We start from the raw sequence: 26,270 nt of genomic DNA, 5'->3' as shown, positions 1-26,270 counted from the left end.
AATGGAACAAAATAGAAAGCCCAGAGATAAATGCATGCACCTATGGATACTTTATCTTTGACAAAGGAGGCAAGAATAGACAATGGAGAAGAGACAATCTCTTTAATAAGTGGTGCTAGGAAAACTGGTCAACCACTTGTAAAAGAATGAAACTAGATCACTTTCTAACACCATACACAAAAAAAACTCAAAATGGATTAAAGATCTAAATGTAAGGCCAGAAACTATTAAACTCCTAGAGGAGAACATAGGCAAAACACTCTCCGACATAAATCACAGCAGGATCCTCTATGACCCACCTCCCACAATATTGGAAATAAAAGCAAAAGTAAACAAATGGGACCTAATTAAAATTAAAAGCTTCTGCCCAACAAAGGAAACTATAAGCAAGGTGAAAAGAAAGCCTTCAGAATGGGAGAAAATAATAGCAAATGAAGCAACTGACAAAGAATTAATCTCAAAAATATACAAGCAACTCCTGCAGATCAATTCCAGAAAAATAAATGACCCAATCAAAAATGGGCCAAAGAACTGAATAGACATTTCTCCAAAGAAGACATACAGATGGCTAACAAATACATGAAAAGATGCTCAACATCACTCATTATCAGAGAAATGCAAATTAAAACCACAATGAGGTACCATTTCATGCCAGTCAGAATGGCTGCTATCCAAAAGTCTACAAGCAATAAATGCTGGAAAAGGTGTGGAGAAAAGGGAACCCTCTTACACTGTTGGTGGGAATGCAAACTAGTACAGCCACTATGGAGAACAGTGTGGAAATTCCTTAAAAACCTGGAAATAGAACTGCCTTATGACCCAGCAATCCCACTGCTGGGCATACACACCAAGGAAACCAGAACTGAAAGAGACACACGTACCCCAATGTTCATTGCAGCACTGTTTATAATAGCCAGGACATGGAAGCAACCTAGATGTCCATCAGCAGACAAATAGATAAGAAAGCTGTGGTACACATACACAATGGAATATTACTCAGCCATTAAGAAGAATACATTTGAATCAGTTCTAATGAGGTGGATGAAACTGAAGCCTATTATATAGAGTGAAGTAAGCCAGAAAGAAAAACACTAATACAGTATACTAACACATATATATGGAATTTAGAAAGATGGTAATGATAATCGTGTATGTGAGACAGCAAAAGAGACGCAGATGTATAGAATAGCTTTTTGGACTCTGGGAGAGGGCAAGGGCAAGATGATATGGGAGAATGGCATTGAGACATGTAAATTATCACATGTGAAATGAATCGCCAGTCCAGGTTTGATGCATGATACAGGGTGCTTGGGGCTGGTGCACTGGGATGACCCAGAGGGATGGGATGGGGAGGGGTGTTGGGGGGGGGTTCAGGATGGAGAACACATGTACATCCATGGCTGATTAATGTCAATGTATGGCAAAACCAATACAATATTGTAAAGTAAAAGAAAAATTAATTAAAAACACAAAAAAGAAAAAATCTTCAATAAATAAAGGGGCAAGAAATGAAAAGGAAGGGTAAATGCATGAACAAATCTTTAAGTAGAAAAAGCAGCTTGTGGACCATCTATGGGAAACTCATTAAAGAACATATTAGATCAGATATGGTTGTATAAACCGTAATAAATAGCATACCAATAAAAAGGAAGGAAAATAACTTGGAGAGAAGATATAATAAGGGCTATACTGCTTATTTTTGCCTCAACATCATGAAATTATAAAAAGGTTTATTTCATTGAAACTGACCAACTAAGAGGATATTTTAATGTTTTTGAAATTTGTGGAATTATATCAAAACAAGTAAATGGAAGATGACATTTTCCATTTATGTACTAATCGGTATTCTCCTGAACAATGCTGTGGTATTGCCAATTTTATATCAGGGTGCCCAGTTCTTAACTAGCATTAGGAAGTATTCTGATATGTGGACAACAGAACAAACAAAATCAAACCAAGATTTTTGTCTCTAAAAGTTTATTTACTAAATGAAACTCTGAGATAATTTACTTAGTAATTTCCAAGTCATACTTGGGCTTCCCAGGTTACTCAGTGGTAAAGAATCAGCCTGCTGCTGAAGGAGACATGGGTTCAATCCTCAGGTCAAGAAGATCTCCTGGAGAAGAAAATGGCAACTCACTCTAGTATTCTTGCCTGGAAATCCCCTGAGCAGAAGAACCTGGTGGGCTACAGTCCATGGGGTTGCAAAAGAGTCAGACATGACATGGCAACTAAACAAGAACAAGTCATACTTAGTATCAATATATGTGGCTTGAAGTATACTAGATTAGTGGTAAGTATAGGAGCTGGAGTGGCAGGAGGATGATTCTCAGTGAACATGTCATGCATTTAGGAGAGGGAGAAGAAGAGAGTCACAGTCAACAGAATCATCAGGACTTTTGGTCTTCAGTTCAGTCAGTTCAGTCGCTCAGTCATGTTCGACTCTTTGCAACCCCATGAACTGCAGCACGCCAGGCCTCCTTGTTCATCACCAACTCCCGGAGTTCACTAAGACTCACGTCCATCGAGTCAGTGATGCCATCCAGCCATCTCATCCTTGGTCATCCCCTTCTTCTCCTGCCCCAAGTCCCTCCCAGCATCAAAGTCTTTTCCAGTGAGTCAACTCTTTGCATGAGGTGGCCAAAGTACTGGAGTTTCAGCTTTAGCATCATTCCTTCCAAAGAAATACCAGGGCTGATCTCCTTCAGAATGGACTGGTTGGATCTCCTTGCAGTCCAAGGGACTCTCAAGAGTCTTCTCCAACACCACAGTTCAAAAGCATCAATTCTTTGGTGGTCAGCCTTCTTCACAGTCCAATGCTCACATCCATACATGACTACTGGAAAAACCATAGCCTTGACTAGACGGACCTTAGTCGGCAAAGTAATGTCTCTGCTTTTGAATATGCTATCTAGGTTGCTCATACTTTTCTTCCAAGGAGTAAGCATCTTTTAATTTCATGGCTGCAATCACCATCTGCAGTGATTTTGGAGCCCCCAAAAATAAAGTCTGACTGTTTCCACTGTTTCTCCATCTATTTCTCATGGAATGATGGGACCAGATGCCATGATCTTCATTTTCTGAATGTTGAGCTTTAAGCCAACTTTTTCACTCTCCTCTTTCACTTTCATCAAGAGGCTTTGTAGTTGCTCTTCACTTTCTGCCATAAGGGTGGTGTCATCTGCATATCTGAGGTTATTGATATTTCTCCCGGCAATCTTGATTCCAGCTTGTGTTTCTTCCAGTCCAGCGTTTCTCATGGAGTAGTCTGCATAGAAGTGAAATAAGCAGGGTGACAATATACAGCCTTGACATATTCCTTTTCCTGTTTGGAACCAGTCTGTTGTTCCATGTCCAGTTCTAACTGTTGCTTCCTGGCCTGCATACAGATTTCTCAAGAGGCAGGTTAGGTGGTCTGGTATTCCCATCTCTTTCAGAATTTTCCACAGTTTATTGTGATCCACACAAAGGCTTTGGCATAGTCAATAAAGCAGAAATAGATGTTTTGCTGGAACTCTCTTGCTTTTTCCATGATCCAGCAGATGTTGGCAATTTGATCTCTGGTTCCTCTGCCTTTTCTAAAACCAGCTTGAATATCAGGAAGTTCATGGTTCACGTATTGCTGAAGCCTAGCTTGGAGAATTTTGAGCATTGCTTTACTAGCATGTGAGATGAGTGCAATTACGCAGTAGTTTGAGCATTCTTTGGCATTGCCTTTCTTTGGAATTGGAATGAAAACTGACCTTTTCCAGTCCTGTGGCCACTGCTGACTTTTCCACATTTGCTGGCATATTGAGTGCAGCACTTTCACAGCATCAGCTTTCAGGATTTGAAAGAGCTCAACTGGAATTCCATCACCTCCACTAGCTTTGTTCGTAATGATGCTTTCTAAGGCCCATTTGACTTCACATTCCAAGATGTCTGGTTCTAGATGAGTGATCACACAATCGTGATTATCCGGGTCATGAAGATCCTTTTTGTACAGTTCTTCTGTGTATTCTTACCACCTCTTCTTAATATCTTCTGCTTCTGTTAGGTCCATACCATTTCTGTCCTTTATCGAGCCCATCTTTGCATGAAATGTTCCCTTGATATCTCTAATTTTCTTGAAGAGATCTCTGGTCTTTCCCATTCTGTTGTTTTTCTCTATTTCTTTGCATTGATCGCTGAAGAAGGCTTTCTTATCTCTTCTTGCTATTCTTCGGAACTCTGCATTCAGATGCTTATATCTTTCCTTTTCTCCTTGGCTTTTCACTTCTCTTCTTTTCACAGTTATTTGTAAGGCTTCTCCAGACAGCCATTTTGCTTTTTTGCATTTCTTTTCCATGGGGATGGTCTTGATCCCTGTCTCCTGTACAATGTCACGAACCTCATTCCATTCTTCATCAGGCACTCTATCAGATCTAGGCCCTTAAATCTATTTCTCATTTCCACTGTATAATCATAAGGGATTTGAATTAGGTCATACCTGAATGGTCTAGTGGTTTTCCCTACTTTCTTCCATTTAAGTCTGAATTTGGTAATAAGGAGTTCATGATCTGAGCCACAGTCAGCTCCTGGTCTTGTTTTTGTTGACTGTATAGAGCTTCTCCATCTTTGGCTGCAAAGAATATAATCAATCTGATTTCAGTGTTGACCATCTGGTGATGTCCATGTGTAGAGTCTTCTCTTATGTTGTTGGAAGAGGGTGTTTGCTATGACTAGTGCATTATCTTGGCAAAACTCTATTAGTCTTTGCCCTGCTTCATTAGTAGCAAGAAAAATGGCCTCATGCTTTTCATTGGAGCCAGTGTACTGCACACCTTCAGAGTTCATTCCCATTGCTGGCTATGAGCACAGTGTCCTCTGCTTGTGCAGAGAGGACAGCTGTGAAGAGCACCATAGAAGGGTCCAGAGAAGGAGGAGACTAGGGGCAAGAAGCGATGGAAAAGGAAGAGGACTGTAACACCACTGGCCTCGAACGCTCTTCTTTCACATTTTATAGAGTGTATGAATAAAAGCATAGAATTTCTAAAACTCTGCTATTTTATCCTGATTAAATATTAACATGAAAATGTACAAGAAGCTTTTGACTCTCCACAATTTCCTAGAGGCCAGCCAAGTCTTTTAGGAAATGATTACATATCATGTTTAGAATAAAACCACTTTTATCAATTGAATGAAATGCTTAATTTGGGAAAAGATTAATGAGGCCAAGTGTAGGCTTTCTCTTAGATTTCTTTCAGGAACACGTCTGCCTCTCTTCACCTGATACCACCTTATCTTTTCCACTTGGCCTTCTTGGGCTGTTATCTTTTCACTTCAAAACCTCAAAGGCGTGGAGTTGTTCAGTATAAACATGGTTCATCTACTCACTTACTGTAGCAAGTAATTGGGCCATGTGAGCTCCCTTTGAGCGAGTCAGGCCAGGCTTCACAGCTTATAATGAGAGGCCATTTGTTAAGCTAAATCAGGAGCACAGCTAAAACTACATTTAAAATGAACAATGTTTTTTTTACTAACATCAACAAAGCAACTGTGTGTGTGTGCATATGTATACAAATAAATTGTCTAGAGTTAGAACTTAGAGTGCACAAAATTAGCACAAGAAAGGACCTGTCGTAGTGTCACAGTCCCCCACTCTATAGCAGACTAGGTATTGGATACAAAGTACGCAAGTCAGAGAAGCCATAGCCAAGGGTAATGTCCAAGAAGAAAAACTCTGAAACTCTACTTATGGAAGCTATCGTTTCTCCAAATTTATATTCATCCTTAAAATGTCTCCTAAGTTAGTTCCTGGGGATGTCAGTCAGGAAGCCAATCTGCATACAATCTCTGAACCAGCTTTTTAAAAATGTGGCTTCATTATTTTCAAGAGCCTGTAATACTCACCTTTTTATGATTAAAGCTAAGCTTAATTTTCACTTGACCTCTGTATAATTTGTAATGAATCATAAATTTCTAAGAACAGGTTTTACAATGATATTCATTCCACAGGACAGATACAGAAAAGGAGTCTTAACACCAGTTAAAATATGCTCCCATTTCGGCTTACACAAGCATTTGTCAATTCTTTTCTTTTAAGGTGTTTTAATGTTCCTTCCATTTCATAAGGCACAGATAAGTTTGTTATTTAAGTAAGTATAATTTTTCTTTTCTATAAATGATATAGTGAAGCAAATTAAGTATGGAGGCAGAAAAGAGTTGGAATAACTAGGTGAAATTAAGGCAGGAAATGGTATCAGGCGTCAGCTTAGGGCAGAGCATGCGGGGTTTTGGCGGAAGATTCAAAGATAGAAGTTATTCCCTTTTCCATCTGTGGTATCATTCTCCAGGACACGAGGGCCAGACACAGTACTGAAAACATACACTTTTATGTCTGTCTCTATAACAGTTAGGTAGGTAACAGCATGCGAGGGAACAGAATTTTATTTTTTCTGTGTTCTGCCCTGCAAACCTTGCCAAAACATTCATTTGTTTCCATTATGGCCCAGCTATCTATCTAATAGGCAGCACAGCATCTCAGCAAGGGTCTGATTGCAGAGCATGTGCTCCCAAGTATGAATCATATGCCTAGCAGAATGCAACTGGAGAAGAATTACTTTAAACTCATTTTTGTTCACTTGCTAATCAGCAATGTGATGTCTAATAGCTTATACATGTACCTTAAAAAAACCCCAAAGCTTACAATTTTAACCACTCTTACCTTCACTTAACCCTTAACTTCCTACCTCATCTTCCTTAAAAATCTAATTGGGCTTCTCCTTATGCAGTAGGGCATCCAATTTTTAAAAGTCATGCTCTCTTTTATTACTATCAAAGCAACACATAAAGTCCTGAGTATTAGGGCTTAGTTGTCTGAAAACTACATTTGAACAGCAGGGCTTTCAGTTAAATTTGACAATACAAACATCCATTTGCTTTCCTGAATATCGCTGCCAGTTCTCACAATTGTTTTAATTTGCTTCTGGCTTTCAGTTTCTGAATGCTTTTCATATGCCAGCTATTAAGAAATGCACTTAATGGCCTGAAAGCAAAGATGAACCATAAGTTAAAGATATATTATTTTTAATATTATTATTAAAAATTATTTATTTACTTATTTGGCTACATCAAGCCTTAGTTGTGGCACTTGGACTAGGTTGCCCTGCAGCATGTGGGATCTTAGTTCCTCAACACATCACCTGCATTGGAAGGCGGATTCTTAACCACTGAACCACAAGGAAGTCCCTAAAGCTATATTCTTAAAATGCTTCCTATTCTCATTTTCACGATTGTACCCCATAGAAAATCTGGAAGCAGACAACAGGATGAAATTGACAAGAACAGCTCTATATTACAAGAGGGGCTTCCAATTTCATTTCTACGTAAGTTAGAAATGGTCTAGGGTAGGAAAGAAGAAATTGATGAGGGAGATATTGGAGAGAGCACACCAAGAGTAAATTTTCTAGCCAATCTCCACTGAGTGGAAATGTAGGATGAGTGTTCCAGGGCTTCTGATTTCTCAAGAAAGGAGGCAAATCTATATTTTTATGTGAAATCTTCAAATATTTAGATGTGGGCAACATATCCATTGGATCAGGTGGTTGGATGGCATCACTGACTCAATGGACACGAGTCTGAGCAAGCTCCAGGAGCTGGTGATAGACAGGGAAGCCTGGTGTGCTTCAGTCCATGGGGTCTCAAAGAGTCAGACACGACAGAGTGAATGAACTGAACTTAACATATCCATGTTTTAAATACATATCACTGAGCCCTCTGACTTAAAGACAGCCCATTACTGAACTGACAAACTAGACTTGGAACATCTTTTAAAAGAAGAGAGTGAGGCAGGTGCTCCCTGAAGAAGCCTGTACAACTTGGCTCAGGATAATCAAAACCATAATGGGGAGTTCTTCTGATATGATAGCTGGATAAGGGAATTTGCCTAAACAGTTGGGGATAAGACAGCAAGGGAAAGGAAATGGGATTAGGAAGCATACCCTGGATTTGGGGAGACCTAGGGAAAGTACAAGACCTTTTGCCTCAAGGACAAATTAGCTCTTAGGTTCTGGAATCCTCAGAACAGAGAAATGGGATATGGCCTGATATGGACAGGAGCCCTGTGTGAAACAAACCTCTCCATGTCATCTCAAAGATTAAAGGGAAGTGGGGCTTGGAAGGAGAAAATGCACCCAGGAAGATCAAATATCTTGTCCAAGGACAACATAACCCACTAGTTGCAGGGCAGCATTAGTATAAACTTTCTGTTCTAAATATAATTATTTCTTGTAGGTCATTGATTCTTACTTTCTTGCTACTTTATTTATTTATTTTCACTCCTAATATTATAAAGGAAGAATGGTTCAATCTGTCATTTTCTTGTACTGTGGGAAGTTTGAGAAAATGAAGATATTGGGGAGCTTTAGTATGTGAGATAACAAAAATGTATACATGCAAATGATTAGATCCTAAATAAAGCCATGCAGATATAATTTTGCAGTTTATGTATTTTAAAATAGAGGGAAGTGATATGATATGATATAAAAACATCTGTACCTACATTTTTCTTGGAATTATTTCTTGATAGTTTATAATTAGCATTTTATGGCATCTGAGTTTTCTGAACCCTGTATGATACATTTATCAAATAAATTATATATATATATACACACATCAGTTCAGTTCAGTCGCTCAGTCATGTCCAACTCTTTGCGACCCCATGAATCGCGGCACGCCAGGCCTCCCTGTCCATCACCAACTCCTGGAGTTCACTCAGACTCACGTCCATCGAGTCAGTGATGCCATCCAGCCATCTCATCCTCTGTAGTCCCCTCTTCCTCCTGCCCCCAATCCCTCCCATCATCAGAGTCTTTTCCAATGAGTCAACTCTTTGCACGAGGTGGCCAAAGTACTGGAGTTTCAGCTTTAGCATCATTCCTTCCAAAGAAATCCCAGGGCTGATCTCCTTCAGAATGGACTGGTTGGACCTCCTTGCAGTCTACAGGACCCTCAAGAGTCTTCTCCAACACCACAGTTCAAAAGCATCAATTCTTCGGTGCTCAGCTTTCTTCACAGTCCAACTCTCACATCCATACATGACCACCGGAAAAACCATAGCCTTGACTAGACGGACCTTTGTTGGCAAAGTAATGTCTCTGCTTTTGAATATGCTATCTAGGTTGGTCATAACTTTCCTTCCAAGGAGTAAGTGTCTTTTAATTTCATGGCTGCAGTCCATCATGGTCAACAAAAGAGTCTGAAATGCAGTATTTGGATGCAATCTCAAAAACAACAGAATGATCTCTGTTCGTTTCCAAGGCAAACCATTCAATATCACGGTTATCCAAGTCTACGCCCCAACCAGTAATACGGAAGAAGCTGAGGTTGAATGATTCTATGAAGATCTACAAGTCCTTTTAGAACTAACACCCAAAAAGATGTTCTTTTCATTATAGGGGACTGGAATGCAAAAGTAGGAAGTCATAAACACCTGGAGTAACAGACAAATTTGGCCTTGGAATACAGAATGAAGCAGGGCAAAGACTAATAGAGTTTTGCCAAGAAAATGCACTGGTCATAGCAAACACCCTCTTCCAACAACACAAGAGAAGACTCTACACATGGACATCACCAGATGGTAAATACCAAAATCAGATTGATTATATTCTTTGCAGCCAAAGATGGAGAAGCTCTATACAGTCAACAAAAGCAAGACCAGGAGCTGACTGTGGCTCAGATTATGAACTCCTTATTGCCAAATTCAGACTTAAACTGAAGAAAGTAGGGAAGACCACTAGACCATTCAGGTATGACCTAAATCAAATCCCTTATGATTATATATACACACACATACACACATATATATATATAGTTTCTGGGATGCATATACATTATATTAACACATGTTAAGCATTCTTGCATATACAGCTATAGCCATAACAGCAAATCACTTCATACCTAAATGGCAATTGTTTCACTGTTCGGTTCTTTTTGGCTTTCTCCTTTTCCCTTGAATTATTTATTTATTTTTCCTATAAATTTTACAAGCTCACTAAGTGTTCATCTTTTAATACTTTCAGGATGATTACCATGAATGAAGGATCATTACAGTTTAAGTAAGAGAAATAGTCCTCAAAGAAATTTTAAAAATGCATTTAGGTTTCCAGTTAAACCTACAACTAATTGGCAATGATTTATTAATTATGCATTCTGCCATAGAAACAGTAAATGTTACACTAAGGAACATTAGGATGAAATACTGATATGGTAGAAAAGATTAAAAAGTAATTTTACCTAATGAACAGTAAAGTTCCTCTATATATACTTCCTCTAAAATTTGCTGCAGGATGAGATAATAAGTATTGGTATTCAACCATGAAAATGGATAAAGTAGACTAACTCTAAGGTGGGACATGTATTCCTCTATGGCCATGTAAAAAGACTGCATGACTTTTCTTTTTAATCATATTGTCTGAAACTTCCCATGAACTGGTGAAAAAAAAATAATCAAATTTACAATAGTCACAAAATGGATCACTTCCTTTCCGAGTCTGTATCTGAAGTAACAATAAATTCAAAATATAATAGGAGAAGAAAGATGAAACAAGTTAGAGAAATGCAACTCCTAAAATATGATAATATACTAGGACAGGCAGCATAAAGAACTGTAAGAACTCTGGTTCCACATCTGTAGTGTTTTTGGAAAAATTTTTTTTTGTGTGGGTGAACAGGCAGTTTCCTTGTTACCTTATCAACAGACCAAGAATTTCAGGTCTGTACTATAATCAAGAGCTCTCCTGGTGGCTCAGCGGTAAAGAATCCACCTACCAATGTAGAAGACCTGGCTTTCATCCCTGGGTTGGGAAGATCCCCTGGAGAAGGAAATGACAACCCACTCCAGTATCCTTACCTGGGAAATCCCATGACACAGAAGCTTGATGGGCTACAGTCCATGGGGTCGCAAAAGAGTTGGACACAACTTAGTGATTAACAGGGCTTCCCTGGTGGCTCAGACGGTAAAGCGTCTGTCTGTAATGCGGGAGAACCGGGTTCGATCCCCGGGTCGGGAAGATCCCCTGGAGAAGGAAATGGCAACCCAATCCAGTATTCTTGCCTGGAAAATCCCATGGATGGAGCCTGGTAGGCTACAGTCCATGGGGTCACAAAGAGTCAGACACACCTGAGTGACTTCACTTCACTTCTTAGCGACTAACAATAATTGTAACGCAAACAAATATCACTATTCAGTGATAACTTAAAAAAATATACTGAATCTGGGTTCTATTATGGCAGCTAGTTATTCGTATTAACAGAACAGAAAATGGTAATTTGATTTTTCCAAATTCCATTTATCTGAGAAAGGATCTATGTTTTTATCATGATTTTCACTTATGTTACAACTTCTTTTTATTTTTTTAAAAATTAACAAAATAGGGTCTTTCCTGGTGGCTCAGCAGTGAAGAATGCCTGCCAATGCAGGAGACACTGGTTCCATCCCTAATCCTGGAAGATCCCACGTGTGGGCAGAGTCACTAATCTTGGGTGCTGCAACTATTGAGTCTGTGCTCTAGAGCCTGGGAGCCACAACTACTAGGTCCACGTGACAACTGCTGAAGCCTGCATGCCCTAGAGCAGGTCCTTGGCCACAAGAGAAGCTACCATGATCAGAAACCTGCACACCACAAGTAGAGAGTAGCCCCTGCTCTCCGCAGCTAGAGGAAAGCCCTCACAGCAACAAAGTCCTGGCACAGCAATAAATAAAATAAACAAATAAAATTATTTAAAAAATTAGAAAATAATTTTAGTTCTGTATATTTAATCAGAACAGGATTACAAAATTATACTCCTTTATATTCTTCCAATTTCATTTGCTCTATAGCTTAACTCCTGACTTTATGGGACTATAATTGTGTAATATATTGGAGTCCAGTGGAAAGATTATTAAAAAGCAAACATTAAAACATACTTATTGAAATGAAAGAAATGAGAAATAGATTTGTGACTTGTACATAATCTTCTTGGGAAAGAAAAAAACGTTGAGGAGTCCTAGGGTCACCACACTAAAGAATATTGTCCATAGGTAGCCCTGTAACCTCAGGCATATCAATTAACCTTTCTGTCTGCATAGCTATAAAATCAAGGTAATTGTGTATGACCTAACTCCATAATCAAGCCACACACATTTATTAAACACCTTCTATGTACCAGCGCCTTTGTGAAAGGATAAGAATATAAGATATTGCTGAAGAATTGAAAACTATCATGTGTGTGTAAGCACTCTGTCAAGGATAATACATTAAGCAAACAACTCTGTTACACTACCAAAATTATAAATGCTTTTATAGAAAGGCCGGGAGCACCTAGCTGTCACCTCAAATGGGCAGGAGGATCTTTATTGTGGCAAATTTTACAAGCAAGCTTGCCTTAGAAAAATAAAATACAAGACAGTTATCAGGAAGAAAAAAATAGAATAGAAAATAAGTAACTAGTTTTTAACCAGGAAGGAGAAAGGACAGCAAGGCAAATGATAAAGCAATGACTTCTTTTAGAACTTTAAATTCACAAGGACTGATAGTCTGGGAATATCAAGAAAGTGTTAAAATTGCCTCTCAGCTTAATATTCCCATGACAAAATAGGAAAATCATAATGGAAAATTTCTCTTCAGTTAAATAAAGAAAAGAAAAGGACATTGAAAAAATATCAACCTCACTACAAAGACAGAATAGGAAAAATAAACTTACTATGCAATGTGAGACACCCATTGAGAACAGTATAAAGATGACAATTTTGATAATAAGGTTTAGAGAGAGAGAGAGACCACAATAAGAATACAAACCTCTGTTTTGACAAAGCCTACAGTTAGTGAGATTTCAGATTCTAGACTTTCTGACTCTTCATCTTTCCAGAAATTTTACCACTGTTAGTTACAATGTCGAAAATAACATTGCATAACATTACTTGGCAGTTCCAGCAATACACCAGATTACAATGAAAACTAGAAATGCATAAGTCCCTTTAAGCAATATTCTCTCAGATTCCAAGGAGCGTGATGTAAGGAGCAGGTGGGCTATGATATCAAAACAGCTTTGGGTGAGGATGCAACAAGCAGAGTAGAACTTCTCTTCTATTGTATGTTCACTATTGCCCCAAGTAAATGATTAATTCCACATGGGAGAATTCTTCAAAGGAATGGAAACATTTAACATGGTTATGAGATTTCCAAAAGTTGGCCTATTTAACGGAAACATAACCATCCCTCACTTTATAGAAAAGATAGATTTCAGAAGACGTGACCAAAGTGAATCCTTTTAAAATCATTGGCATCCTTTTTAGAGTCAGGGATTCATTTCCCAAGGGAAAAATAACCCTTCAGTTGGAAATAAGATAATGAGTCAGTATTGCAGTATTATAAATACTTATTAAGACATGGTCAATAATGCCCATTATCAATTCACATTGTCAGAATTTCTCTCATGACTAGTGACTGCCTAAAACATCATTTCTGATACTTCTGAAACTTTATTCTTAAATTCTTTGCTGCCTTCTCCCAAAGTTTAGGTTGTCTAATAGATCTTAATTACATTGTCAACAGAGTTTTAAATCAAACATGCTATTATTCTAATTTAGACATTCTATAAATTTAAGGTTACAATCTAGTCAATTTCTATTCTCTGTCAACTTGGGGAAATGAACCAAAGTTTAAATTTCCTTATTTATTCTGTCACTTAGATCTCTAATCTTTCTTGCATGCATACTTAGTCCCTTCAGTTATATCTGACTCGTCGAGACTTTATGCACTGTAGCTGACTAGGCTGCTCTGTCCATGGGATTCTCAGGCAAGAACGCTGGAGTGGGTGGCCATGCCCTCCTCCAGGGGATCTCCCTGACCCAGGGATCGAACCCATGTCTCCTGCGTCTCCTGCATTGCCAGCGGATTCTTTACCACTGAGTCACTGGGGAAGCCCTAATCTTTCCTATCAGGTAGCAATAAACTCTAGCCAAGGGACTTGTGGCCTCAGCTGTTCTGGAACACTCTCAGTATCGGGTCATTGAGCCACACTAATCTTCATGTCTATTAACACTTTGAAATTAGAGTCAAAAGATGTCACAGAAGTTGATGAGGCAAAAACAAATAATATAAACATAAACAATCAGATTTAGATGAAAAGCCTTCCAATTTGGAATATTTTATTTTCTCAGAGATATTTCATTATACTATCACAAGAATATAATTATTTAATAATTTTAATGAAGTTCAAGGGTCATAATGCCAAAGATATCAGAATGCAAAAATAAAACCCCCAAATAACTAGTGTTGTCCAGCGGATTTTTAAAATTGTATTTTTTTAATAAAGCAAAAGAAATCAAGAGGTGAGAAAATGACTTGAGGTTCATGAATGTTAAATGTCCTTTTCTTGACACTTGAAGAAAATGATAGAGAGGTCAAAGGTCAAAGGGGAAAGAACTCATCAATATATTACTTACTTCTTTATATCCAAAGATGATGCGTCCATCCATGAGGAGGGTTGCTTGGAATGTGAAGCTTCCCAGGTTGTAATTATCCTGGAGATGTACATGGTCCCATTGGACAACAAGTGCTGTGCCTATAAACCCCATTGGAACAGAGAAATGCGATGAGAAAAATAATCAGTTCTGGTGGGAATCTTCACAAAAGCATGGATCTAACTTTCTCATCTAGTAGTTGTGCTACTTGCATTGTAGATAGTTAATTGGAATTCTGTTACTGAAATAGCATTTGGGATATTTATAAAGAATTGAGTATTCTCTAAATCTAACCTCACACTGAGGTTAATATTGAGCCCAGTATGGGGGAATTTTGCCTTAGGAAGTCCATTAATGTTAATGGGTTTACTGTCTGCTTAAATTTCCATGAGCCACTTTCAAAATGCAACCCAAGTGACTTGAATGAACTTCAAATACATTTGACAAATGCTGAGAGAGAAAGGAACACATTCAGGGAAGCTAGCATCACTTATAACAGACTTGATGTCTCTTCCATATTTCCAATTATACTCTTCCATGCTGAAGAAATTTCTTTAACACTAATGGGAATTTTCTTCTTTTATTCACAGTGCCTGCATTTCTGTCTTTGTAGTATTGCTTCTAGAAGGTTGCAAGGCAGCTTTAAGTGCCCCAGGCTAAGATTTCTGAAGCCTTCTTAAAGTACACTGGGATGAATCTTTAGTGCTATATACCACAGTCTGATAAGTCAATCTGCCAATGTTTACTATAAAATTATTAACATGAGATATTAATTGGAACACAGCTTAATAGCCACCAATGAGACAAGGATGAATCTGGAGGGGCATTAAGCTAAGTGAAATAAGCCAAAAAGAGAAAGAGAAAAACTTCATGGTATCACGTTCATGTGAAACCTTAAAACGAAGCAGGGACTAGAGTCTGGGGCAAACAGAAACGCTAACAAAAGGATACCAACTTTCACTGATGTAACAAATAAGGTCTGAGGATCTGATGTACAACACAGTGACTACAGTGTCTGGCACTGGAGGTACGTGTGCTTGCTCAGTCGCTCCAGTCATGTCCAACGTTGCGACTCCATGGACTGTAGCCTGCCAGGCTCCTCCATCCATGAGATCCAATTCTGGACAAGAATACTGGAGTAGATAGCCATTCCCTTCTCCAGGGGAATCTTCCTGACCCATAGATCTAACCCATGTCTCCTGCATTACAGGTGGATTTGCCACAGGGGAAGCCCAACACTGTATATATAATATTATCAAAATTTACTGAGAATAAAACCTAAAGAGTTCACATCAGAAAAACAAAAGGTACATACATTAGGGGATGAATATGTTAGTTAATTTGATGGTAGAAATTCTTTTCCAGTGTATACATATATCAAATTATCACATTGTACACTTTAAATACAGAAAAATATTTGTTTCTTTGAGGTAAAACTTTATAAGTAAACACATTATTTTTGACTTTTACCTTGGTATGTTTAAGCAGCACCTAAGACATAGCCCTGTTTTAAGTGAAAACCCATGTCTCTTCCTTTCATGGGCATCTCTGTATCTCTAGTACTATTTTTTTTTTTAAGCTGGAAAAGGCAAGAGGACAGTAATAGCCAGGAAATTTTCCATAACTGTAGAAGTAAAAGGGTCTTCTGATCATAAAATGCCTCTTAAAAACTGCTTCTTTTCCTTCACACGTGTCCACAACTTTCAACATCTGGTCTCCTCCTAATTCCTATCCTTGCTAATTTCTATCTACACTAATTTTAATCAGCACTTTGATGGTGCAGAGAAAACACCAAATTGGCAGGCAGATGATCTAGACTTGGGTCCTGCCTCTCAAACTTTTTGTGTGACCTTGGACACAATCTGCTTGAACCTGTATCTTCTGCAACATGGGAAGACTAATTTTCACTTTCTAGAGATTTCTGCATTCAGCTCCCAAATACATAGTTTCTGCAAATTCTTGTGCATAAAAGAGGTCTACCTCTTTTTGAGTAATTAAATGTTTTTAATGCAAATTCTGATGATGATATTCTCCACATATTATTATAGCAGGCTTTTTAAAATAACACTAAAATGTGGAAATAAGTTTCATATTATGTCCTATCACAGCTCCTCCAACATTTGTTAATTTAAGTGGTTCTACTGGTAAGATTGCTGTTGTTTAGTTGCTAAATAGTGTCTGACTCTGTGACTCGATGGAATGTAGCCCACCAGGCTCCTCTGTCCATGGAATTCTCCAGGCAAGAATATTGGAGTGGCTTGCCATCTCCTCCTCCAGGCAATCTTTTCGGCCTAGGAATCGAACCCCCGTCTGTTGCCTCTCCTGCATTGGTAGGTGGATTCTTTACTCCTTAGCCACAAGAGAAGCCCACTAGTAAGATTAGTTGAGTGTAAATGTTATCCTTAAATTTTAAAATTACCTACATATCTCTATTTTGTTTTATGAAATAATCAATATTTCAAGTTTCACCTGTTATTAAATCTAATAGTCCACAGGTTAGGGAGAGCGACTTCTAGAGCTACAATCTTATATTTCTCTTAGCAGATAATGATCACATATTGCTCTCTAGGTAGCACCTAACACAGGAAGCAACTAGATAAGTGAATCAAAAACATTTCTTTGGTCAGCTATGATGTAGGAGAATAATCTGTCAAGAGCAAACCTTGGACTCAAGCATGGAATTTACCAAAGAGCTGGGTTAGAGTGGTGCATCTCTTGGCTTATGACTGACAATCATATGTTGTTTCTCTGATGATGGGCACAAAATCTAATGGCACAGTTCCTCCTGGTGGAGCTGAAGTTGTTACTTAAGTTCACGTTACAGACTATATGAGTTGCTGCACCGTCCTATGTGCTTAATGGAACTGAGCAGCTGGAACTTAGTATTGCTAGGGTGATCATACTTTCTGATCAGTAGTGGATGCCGATTTTTTAAACTCCAAAACTAAACAAGGCAAGCAGGCTGATCTAGGGGCATTTAAGGTCACTGTTAACTCCAAATTTTCTGATTCTATGTTTGATTAGGTTTATGATTTCGGTAAGAATTATGCTTCTAGTCTGCTATTTATGAGCCATCAAATTATATTTCTAATAAAAGATTTAGCTTTATAACTTTTCTAGTTCTTGTGCATTAATATTCTGTGACTTCCTTACACTCCAGTAGTTATCTAGGCTGGCTATCATATCTGGAAGCATCGTCTGATTTTTAAAACCTAGTGCTTTTATGGGAGAAGGCAATGGCACCCCACTCCAGTACTCTTGCCTGGAAAATCCCATGGACGGAGGAGCCTGGTAGGCTGCAGTCCATGGGGTCACTAAGAGTTGGACACGACTGAATGACTTCACTTTCCCTTTTCACTTTCATGCATTGGAGAAGGAAATGGCAACCCACTCCAGAATTCTTGCCTGGAGAATCCCAGGGACGGGGAAGCCTGACGGGCTGCTGTCTATGGGATCGCACAGAGTCGGACACGACTGAAGTGACTTAGCAGCAGCAGCAGTGCTTTAATACTTGCAGAAATGTTATCTTAGAAGAAATGTTCTAAACTGCTGCTGTCTCATTAGAGAAGTTTTGCTTTCCTAAAATGTTGAGTTTCCCATCCTTAAGCACTCCTTCAATGATCCTAACCAATCAGAATTGGAAATATTTCAGTAAGTTGCCCTGGTATGAAAGGACTTTGGAAAGATCCTTACAATATTGAAAAGTGCTTCTATCATTTAATAAAACACAGAAATTACTAGCTTTTATTATTATATTAAAATAACTCAGTATTCCCATTGATTACTACACAGAAGATATTTCAATAAAGTAAAAATGCAATAGTTCTTGAGTATTTGTACTTTCACAAGTCTCAGAATTAAAAATCATTTTACGTACTTAATTTTTTTCATTTATTCATTCATTGTATAATTATTGAGGACCTACTGTGTATTGAGTTCTTGTCCAGGTATGCAAGAAAAAATCATTTCTTATAAATAGCCACTGCCCTTTAGAATCCAGTTGAAGTGGCACATATCAATTTTTCAAAATCATTTTAATAAAGGTAAAATTTAACTATGGCGCTACTTAGGCATAAGATATGTGAGAGAGTGTATGAGGAAGGAGACAATATGTTTTATGATTTTGATGTTAATGATATAAAAACTTGATCATCAGAAGCTTGTGTCCATGACTAAATGTCCCCAACATCATCTAGTAAGTGACAAAGCTTGAAAAATACTCAACTTTCTTAACTACATAGGGTAGACTCCTTAGGTGATTCAGGAGATAAGCTTCAGGTAAGTTGTTCACTGTAGCTCTGTCTAAAGTATACTCAAAATCTGCTTGTATATCTTTGACCCTTTGTACCTCAATTTCCTTTAAGTGGGAGGACAGAATATAACATTTCTTAACATAACAGAAGGAAATAATTATTATGGTTAACATTTAGAGTTAACTTCATTTATTGGAACACACTTTGGTGTTATTCAAATTGTTTGAAATCTATTTCTCAAAGTGCACATCTGAATGTGTTTAGTTGTCTTCCTCTTTTGCTATTTTGACTTGTAAAATGGCTTTATCACACTGGGTCAGATCTCTTTCAGCAAAGTGATGTCATTTTCCCAAAGCTGAGGTCACTAGTAAGTCTATGCTACCCTACGGTTAATAGGGAGACCTTGGTCATTAAGGCAAGACAAGAGGAGAAATAGCTCTATTCAGGCCACATGCTTCTATTTTTTAAAAGATGATTCTCATCTGGGGAAATAAATAATATTTTTGTATTTTAAACAGTACAGAAATTTCTATTTTTAAGTTTCCAAAACAAACTCTCTTTTCCTATAATTTATTTTTCTATCATAGTTACAGCTTTCACTAAGATGTAGACATGAAAATTCATTTATGTTTTCAGGAATATAAATGTCTTACTTAGGTTTGGGGGCATTTAGTGACAACTGAACTGAACTGAAGCGACATAGTCTACGTCTTCCTTGACTATTTTATGTTCCCCTAAAGAAGTAGTAGGGATAGACTGTTGTCAGTATATACGATAAAACTTAACAGCTCTGTTTCATATTTCAAAGTCAGGAAAACTTTTTCGTTAAGTGAATTTTGTTGTTTAGTTGCTGAGTTGTGTCTGACTTTTTTGCAACCCCATGGACTGTAGCCACTAGGCTCCTTTGTCCATGGGATTTCTGTACTGGACTGGGTTGCCATTTCCTTCTCTAGAGGATCTTCCCTACCCAGGGATCAAACTCACATCAACTTGGCAGGTGGATTCTTTACCACTGAGCCATCTGGGAAGGCCAAGTGAATTTTAATTATTCACTACCCTATATTTTCTGGAGAAAGAAATGGCAACCCACTTCAGTACTCTTGGCTGGAAAATCCCAAGGATGGAGCAGCCTGATAGCCTACAGTCCATGGCATTGCAAAGAGTCAGACACGACTGAGTGACTTCACTACTACACTATCCTATATTTTCAAAACATACAAATAGTTTATAAGTTTTAGAAATTTAATATCAATATATTATGCCACTTGTCTTTACCTAAAAATCAGAACTAAAAAAGTTTTCTTATTTACTTCTTTTCAGTAGGAAGGACTTCAAATAGCATCAAATAAATGTGTTTGCTTTGTTCAAAACAATGTTTGCTGCAACTCATTTATTACATTCCCTAATACATGTTAGTAAATGTTTGTTGAACGAGCAAATGAATGAATGAATACATGAGTAACATTTAACCATATACTTGATCCACTTACTATAGTATTAATTGGTGCAGTATAACATTTGTTACCTCAGGCTATTTGCATCAAACAGTTAACAAATCCAGTCTAAACCCAAGATTACAAAAATATTAATATGAATCTGATGATCAGTGTTTATAAGTATACATTCAGTAAAATATAGGCTAACCAACACATACCATTATCAAAATATCTGACAGTTGAATTTCTGGATACACTGGGATCAAAATTTGCCATTAAAGGTGCTATATACTGTGTGGCTGTTAGCATTCGGTGCACAACTTCACCAGTGTATATGAAACCTGTAATTAGAAAAATAGGAACTTGTTAAGAAAAAAAACAGAATATTTTAATTAAAATACCCTGACTCAACTTCAGTTACATTTTGAAAAAAAAAAATCACAGTAGTTAAAAAAAGAAACATAATTAATATTTTAATATCTGATCAGCAATAGTTGAGTCTGGATTAATATGGTAGCAGAATAGTATACAATATGGTAGCAGAATAGTCATCAGAAACCTATTATATGTACAATTTTAACTGTGGGAAAGTGACTACTATCCAGAGAGATTATTAGGGTGAAAAGGCTAGTATAGTACTGTAAGTAATCCAAACGTTAAATCTGCCTTTAGTAATCCCTTGTTATTTTTATACTAGTCAAACAGGTAAGTTCAGTTTACAAATGAATGTATTCTCATGATGTTCAGTTACACATTCTTAGTCTCAGTTTAGAACACTTTTGAATTCACACATACATATACTTAATACTAAAATGCAAAGTATTTTGAACCATCTATTCAAAGTTGAAAGGAGGCTAAGCACTCATGGATAAACTTCACATTTCTCAGATTGCTCATGTAGCACTGTATCAAGGCGTTAGTCTATATGTTTGCAGATAAGATGGTAAACCATTGATAATGCACAAATACCTCTCTATTTAGAGAGTTATCGATGTCAGCCTATTCCAGCTATTGGATAACGAGAGGGAATTTACTATGGAGAACTTAATCTTGAATTAAATTTCAATAGCTCCCATGTTACAACTCTACCCACCTTCAATTATTCACACTGGGTTTATTTACTTTGTGGATTATCCATGACAAATTGTTAATCCTATACTGGCTTCTGGCCTCCAAGGTCTTTAGCTGCCTAAAAGGAGAGTCAGCTCAGGGAATACTAATTTCTAATATTAAACTAGGAAGTGCACAATTAAGAACACATAAAAACATACATATACACACATTATTACAAAATAAAATTCAAAGCAAGTTATTTGTGACAACGCAATTGTAATGTTTAGGTAATCATAAGTTAACTACCTATCTGGGGTTACTATAGATCATTTTTCTATTAATATTTTCATAAGAATTAATTTTAGAAAAAGCAGAATTTTAAAAAAACCCACAAAATTATGTTGAATTTAAACTTCTAAAAGTGTAAAACTTTTATCTCACTTCATGGTCTGAACAAAGCTTTCATTAGCATATCATGGCCCTCATTGTTTCAAATTCCCTATTGCAATTTCTAGTAAGTTATTGGAGAATTAAATCTGTAGTTTGTTATTGTTGTTTAGTTGCTAGGTCGTGTTCAACTCTTGTGAGACGCCATGGCCTGTAGCCCCCTGGGCTCCTCTGCCCATGGAATTTTGCAGGCAAGAATGCCACAGTGGGTTGCCATTTCCTTCTCCAGAGGATATTCCTGACCCAGTCTCCTGCATTGGCAGGCAGATTCTTTCTCACTGAGCCACCAGGGAACCCTAAATTTGTAGTTATTTAGTTTGAAATCAATTTCTGTCTTTCCAGCAGTGTCTTCTTTCCTTTGACTTCCTTTTTATTTTTCACCAAAGGCATAATTTAATCATAGCCATTCAGCTTTTAAAAAGATACTTAAGCTGGTAAAATCTTTAGCATGTTATAGTCATTAATTACTCTTTGTTTCTCATTCACCAAAAAAAAAAAAAATCTTTCAAAATAAATTCCCAGTGTCTTGAGCAGAACTTTGTAATTTGCAAGGTCACATAGCTCAAGTGTACTAAAAGATGACAGTAGGGTGAAACAGTCATTACTTTTATTTGATTTCACTGTAGATTCTCAGAGTCAGGCTCTCAGTGTTCAAAGTCCAACATCCTTACAATTATAAAGATGAAGAGTGACTATTTTTCAGGGTCTGTGATTTTTTTTCTCTTATCCTCACCAGTGTGCCTTTTGCAATTTCACCATTAAAAGGAATACAGCAATTCTATAAATGTAATCTTTTAAGGAAAAGATTGATTTCCACTCTGAAAGTGTTCTTTCAGGGTCAATCTCTCTGGATAGTTATTCCTCTACTTTAAATTTTCCATGTACTAATAAGAAAAACTGATTGATTTAAAGAATAAGGAGAGCAGCAATTCAAGGCAGTAAGATAATTTTAAATCAATACAATATTTATTCACTGAAACAACTGCAGTAAGAAATTGCAGCAGCAATTCCTAAAAACAGAATTGAAAAATGCAGTCATAAAAGATTTCAGATACATAATTCTCACTATTAGTTTTTACAATAAATAAGATTACATTTATTTTATAGATTTCCCATTCTATATAACTCAGTTTTCAGATCACAAGAATCACTATCTCTTGCTTCCTCTCATCAGGAAAAAGTTTTCCGGGACTAGAATTTCTCAGATTTCAAAGGTGAAGTCTCAAATCGTTCCCAAATAACTAAGTGAAAAGATGAAAGAATTTGCTAGTGTGTAAAAACTATATTTACAATAACATTAAACTATAGGAGTATAACAATTGCTACAACTTCTACTAACAGGTAGAGAAGTGAAATTGCTCAGTCATGTGCGACTCTTTGCGATTCCAAGGACTTTAGCCTAACAGGCTCCTCCGTCCGTGGCATTTTCTAGGCAAGAGTACTGGAGTGGGTTGTCATTTCCTTCTCCAGGGGATCTTCTTGACCCAGGGATCAAATCAAAGTCTCCTGCATTGCAGGCAGACACTTTACCCTCTAAGCCACCAGGGTGGACCCACTAACAAGAAGCTGCTACTATAATTACTAGCACATCTGCCACTATGATTAATCTGTTGCCACTATTACCATTAATACCACTACCACCAAGACTAATGTAAAAAACAATTCAAGAGAACAAAGATTCCACTACTCCACACAATGAGTTTAATTTTGCTAATTCAGAGAATATTTGTTTTCTTTAGCCATATGAAACCCAGTTCCTCCATTATCTTAGGTTAGTTCTTAATGACGATAAAGTAAAATGCTTGAATGTAGCCATGGGCCCTACTGAGTTCTCCTTACACTCCTAAGTTTTAAAAATATCATTTCAGAAATGATTAATAACTGAGTGGAGAGAAACCTTCCAGGCCTGCTGAGAGCAGGGAGGAAAGTGTAATCAGGTGTTGAATAAGAACCAGCTATGCAAAGTAAAGCATCTTTATTTGAATAAATTTTTTCCAGATCTTCAAAAGCACTCATAGCTACCTATAATCCATTTAGACATTTGTCTCTTATCTTTAGTTGTCTAGAGCATGTCCAGCTGTATGAAAAAATATTTCATTTTTCTGGTCCTTCACATTTTAAGGTAATTTAGGTAACATATATTTACTGTTTTTTAATTTTTTTTTATTTTTAAGCTTGGTTGTAGCCTCTTGAAAAGCTGATCACAAAATGTCTCTTTTACTCATTACATGCTTCTAGTTTAAATAGAATTTATCTACCTGGTCATAAGATTTGTAGAAAAGTGGTTATTACTGAGCATATGTGTAACTCAGTGATACTTCCACTTAAAAAGTCCAAATAAGAGAAGCAAATGTGTTTTGATTTTTGAATTTCAACAGTTACACACTTCTCTTGCTTTCATTACTAACCCTAAAGTCAAGTTCTGAGCTCAGCTATAATTGACAGATTTTCTCTTGCAATTGAAGGCTCTACTTGGCTATTTCTGTAGATAGTCTCTAGTCACTTGAATAATCTGTAGTTTTAAATTTGTACACCTCCTCAAGCCTTTGAGAATTCTATCACCATAAGTCCTGATATGAATAACCCCTACACAATAATTATATATTTACTAACCATGATTAAATATTTATTAACCACAAATATTATTGTGATAATTGTGAGATTAACCAACACCTATATGGTGCTAGTTTGCTTTAATCATGTTCTACTCTTTGTGACCCCACAGACTGTAGCCTGTCCGTCTCCTCTGTCCATGGGATTTTCCAGGCCAGAATACTGGAGTAAGTTGCCATTTCCTTCTCCAGGGGATCTCTCTGACCCAGGGATTGAACCCACATCTCTTCCATCTCCTGCATTGACAGGAGGGTTCTTTACCACTAGCACCACCCAGGTACCCCTTTCCAATAAAGTCTTGTGCTTTGTCAGTACATGTGTCTTCCTGGACAATTCATTTTAGAATATTAAACAAGAGCTTGCTCTTGGGTCCTGGAAGGGGTCCCCTCTCAGGTAACAGTTTCACTTAGAGGGTGGCACACACAGAAAGGGCCTGGAAGCGTGGCACACACAGAAAGGGCCTGGAAGCTGCACACATACCCCCTTCCCCTTCCCTTTTCCTTATGCATCTCTTCCATTCAGGTGTTCCTGAGTTGTATCCTTTAAAATAAACCAGTGTGAATATGAGTGAAAGTTGTTCAGTTGTGTCTGACTCTGCAACCCCATGGACTGTAGCATGCCAGGCTCCTCTGTCCATGGAATTCTCCAGACAAGAATAGTGGAGTGGGTAGCTGTTCCCTTCTCCTGGAGATCTTCCCAACCCAGGGGTTGAAACCAGGTCTCCCGCATTGCAGGCAGATTCTTTACCATCTGAGCCACCAGGGAAGCCCAAGAATACTACAGTGCATAGCCTATTCCTTCTCCAGGGGATCTTCCCAACCCAGGAATCAACCCGGGGTTTTCTGCATTTCAGGTGAATTCTTTACCAGCTGAGCTACCAGGGAAGCTCCAATACCTATATGTATGCATGCTAAGTTACTTCAGTTGTGTCTGACTCTTTGCAACCCTATGGACTATAGCCTGCCAGGCTCCTCTGTCCATGGAGATGCTCCAGGCAAGAATACTGGAATGGGTTGCCATGCCCTCTTCCAGGGGATCTTTCCAACCCAGGGATTGAACCCATGTATCCTATGTCTCCTGCAGTGAAGGTGGATTCTTTATCACTGAGCTACCAGGGAAGACCCCAATACCTATATGGGCCTTACCAATCACATCACTTTTATATATTCTCTTCAATGTATCCTTATAATAACTTTGAAAGGAATTACATTATTGATTTTGTTGTTGTTTGATCACTAAATCATGTCTGACTCTTTACAACCCCATAGAATGTAGACCACCAGTCCCCTCTGTCCATGGGATTCTCTAGGTAGGAGTGGGTTGCATTTCCTTCTCCAGGGGATCTCCCCCACCTGGGGATTGAACCTGCATTGCCGGTGGGTTCTCTACCTCTGAGACACCAGGGATGTCCACATTATTAATATTAGTATTATTATTAGGCTTCCCAGGTGGCACTCGCGGTAATGAATCTACCTGCCAGTGCTGGAGATGCAAGTTTCCACTTATTAAATGAAGCACATAATGAAGCTGGGCAATTTGCTTAAAGCCACATGGCTAGAATTGGTCTCCAAATTTTATGACCTCTTCACAACATACTTTAGAATTCATTACATGTCTGTAATAGACACTCTCCCTCACTGGATTTCATTCTTAAACAAAGAGTTTGAGGAAGAAAAGACCTGTTGTCTCTGAAAGTTCCAACACCTCCACCTTAGAGCAGAGGGGCAGTCCTCTTAAGTCCTGCTACTTTTGCTGTACTGCTTCAGCCTCTATTCTTTAGAGGCTTCAAACTGTATAAATAGATTTAAATTAGATTCCTCTAGTGAAAGTGAAAGTCGATCAGTCATATCCAACTCTTTGCGACCCCAATGGACTATACAGTCCATGTGGACTCTACCAACTGAGCTAGGAGGGATGCCCTTTATTACAGTCCCGCAAATGACTCTCAAATTGGTAGGTGAATGATATATGAGTAGAGAATTTATTTAATGGTGAAATAAAATT

At 37.8% G+C, this 26,270-nt stretch overlaps 1 protein-coding gene across 2 annotated transcripts in view; it reads right to left on the bottom strand.

Annotated features, from left to right (window-relative positions):
- PLXDC2 (plexin domain containing 2) overlaps positions 1 to 26,270 on the bottom strand; it is a 440,092-nt gene that overhangs the window by 110,028 nt on the left and 303,794 nt on the right. For both annotated transcript variants that reach the window (XM_069547392.1, XM_069547393.1), the window contains exons 5-6: positions 20,372 to 20,494; positions 14,447 to 14,565 (exon numbers count right to left, since the gene is read on the bottom strand). In XM_069547392.1, coding sequence (XP_069403493.1) covers positions 14,447 to 14,565; positions 20,372 to 20,494 — 242 coding nt within the window. The remainder of the gene's footprint in view (positions 1 to 14,446; positions 14,566 to 20,371; positions 20,495 to 26,270) is intronic.

This window comes from Ovis canadensis, chromosome 13, assembly GCF_042477335.2.
Source record: "Ovis canadensis isolate MfBH-ARS-UI-01 breed Bighorn chromosome 13, ARS-UI_OviCan_v2, whole genome shotgun sequence".
Lineage (NCBI taxonomy): Eukaryota > Metazoa > Chordata > Mammalia > Artiodactyla > Bovidae > Ovis > Ovis canadensis.
This window is presented reverse-complemented; position numbering and strand designations above follow the sequence as displayed.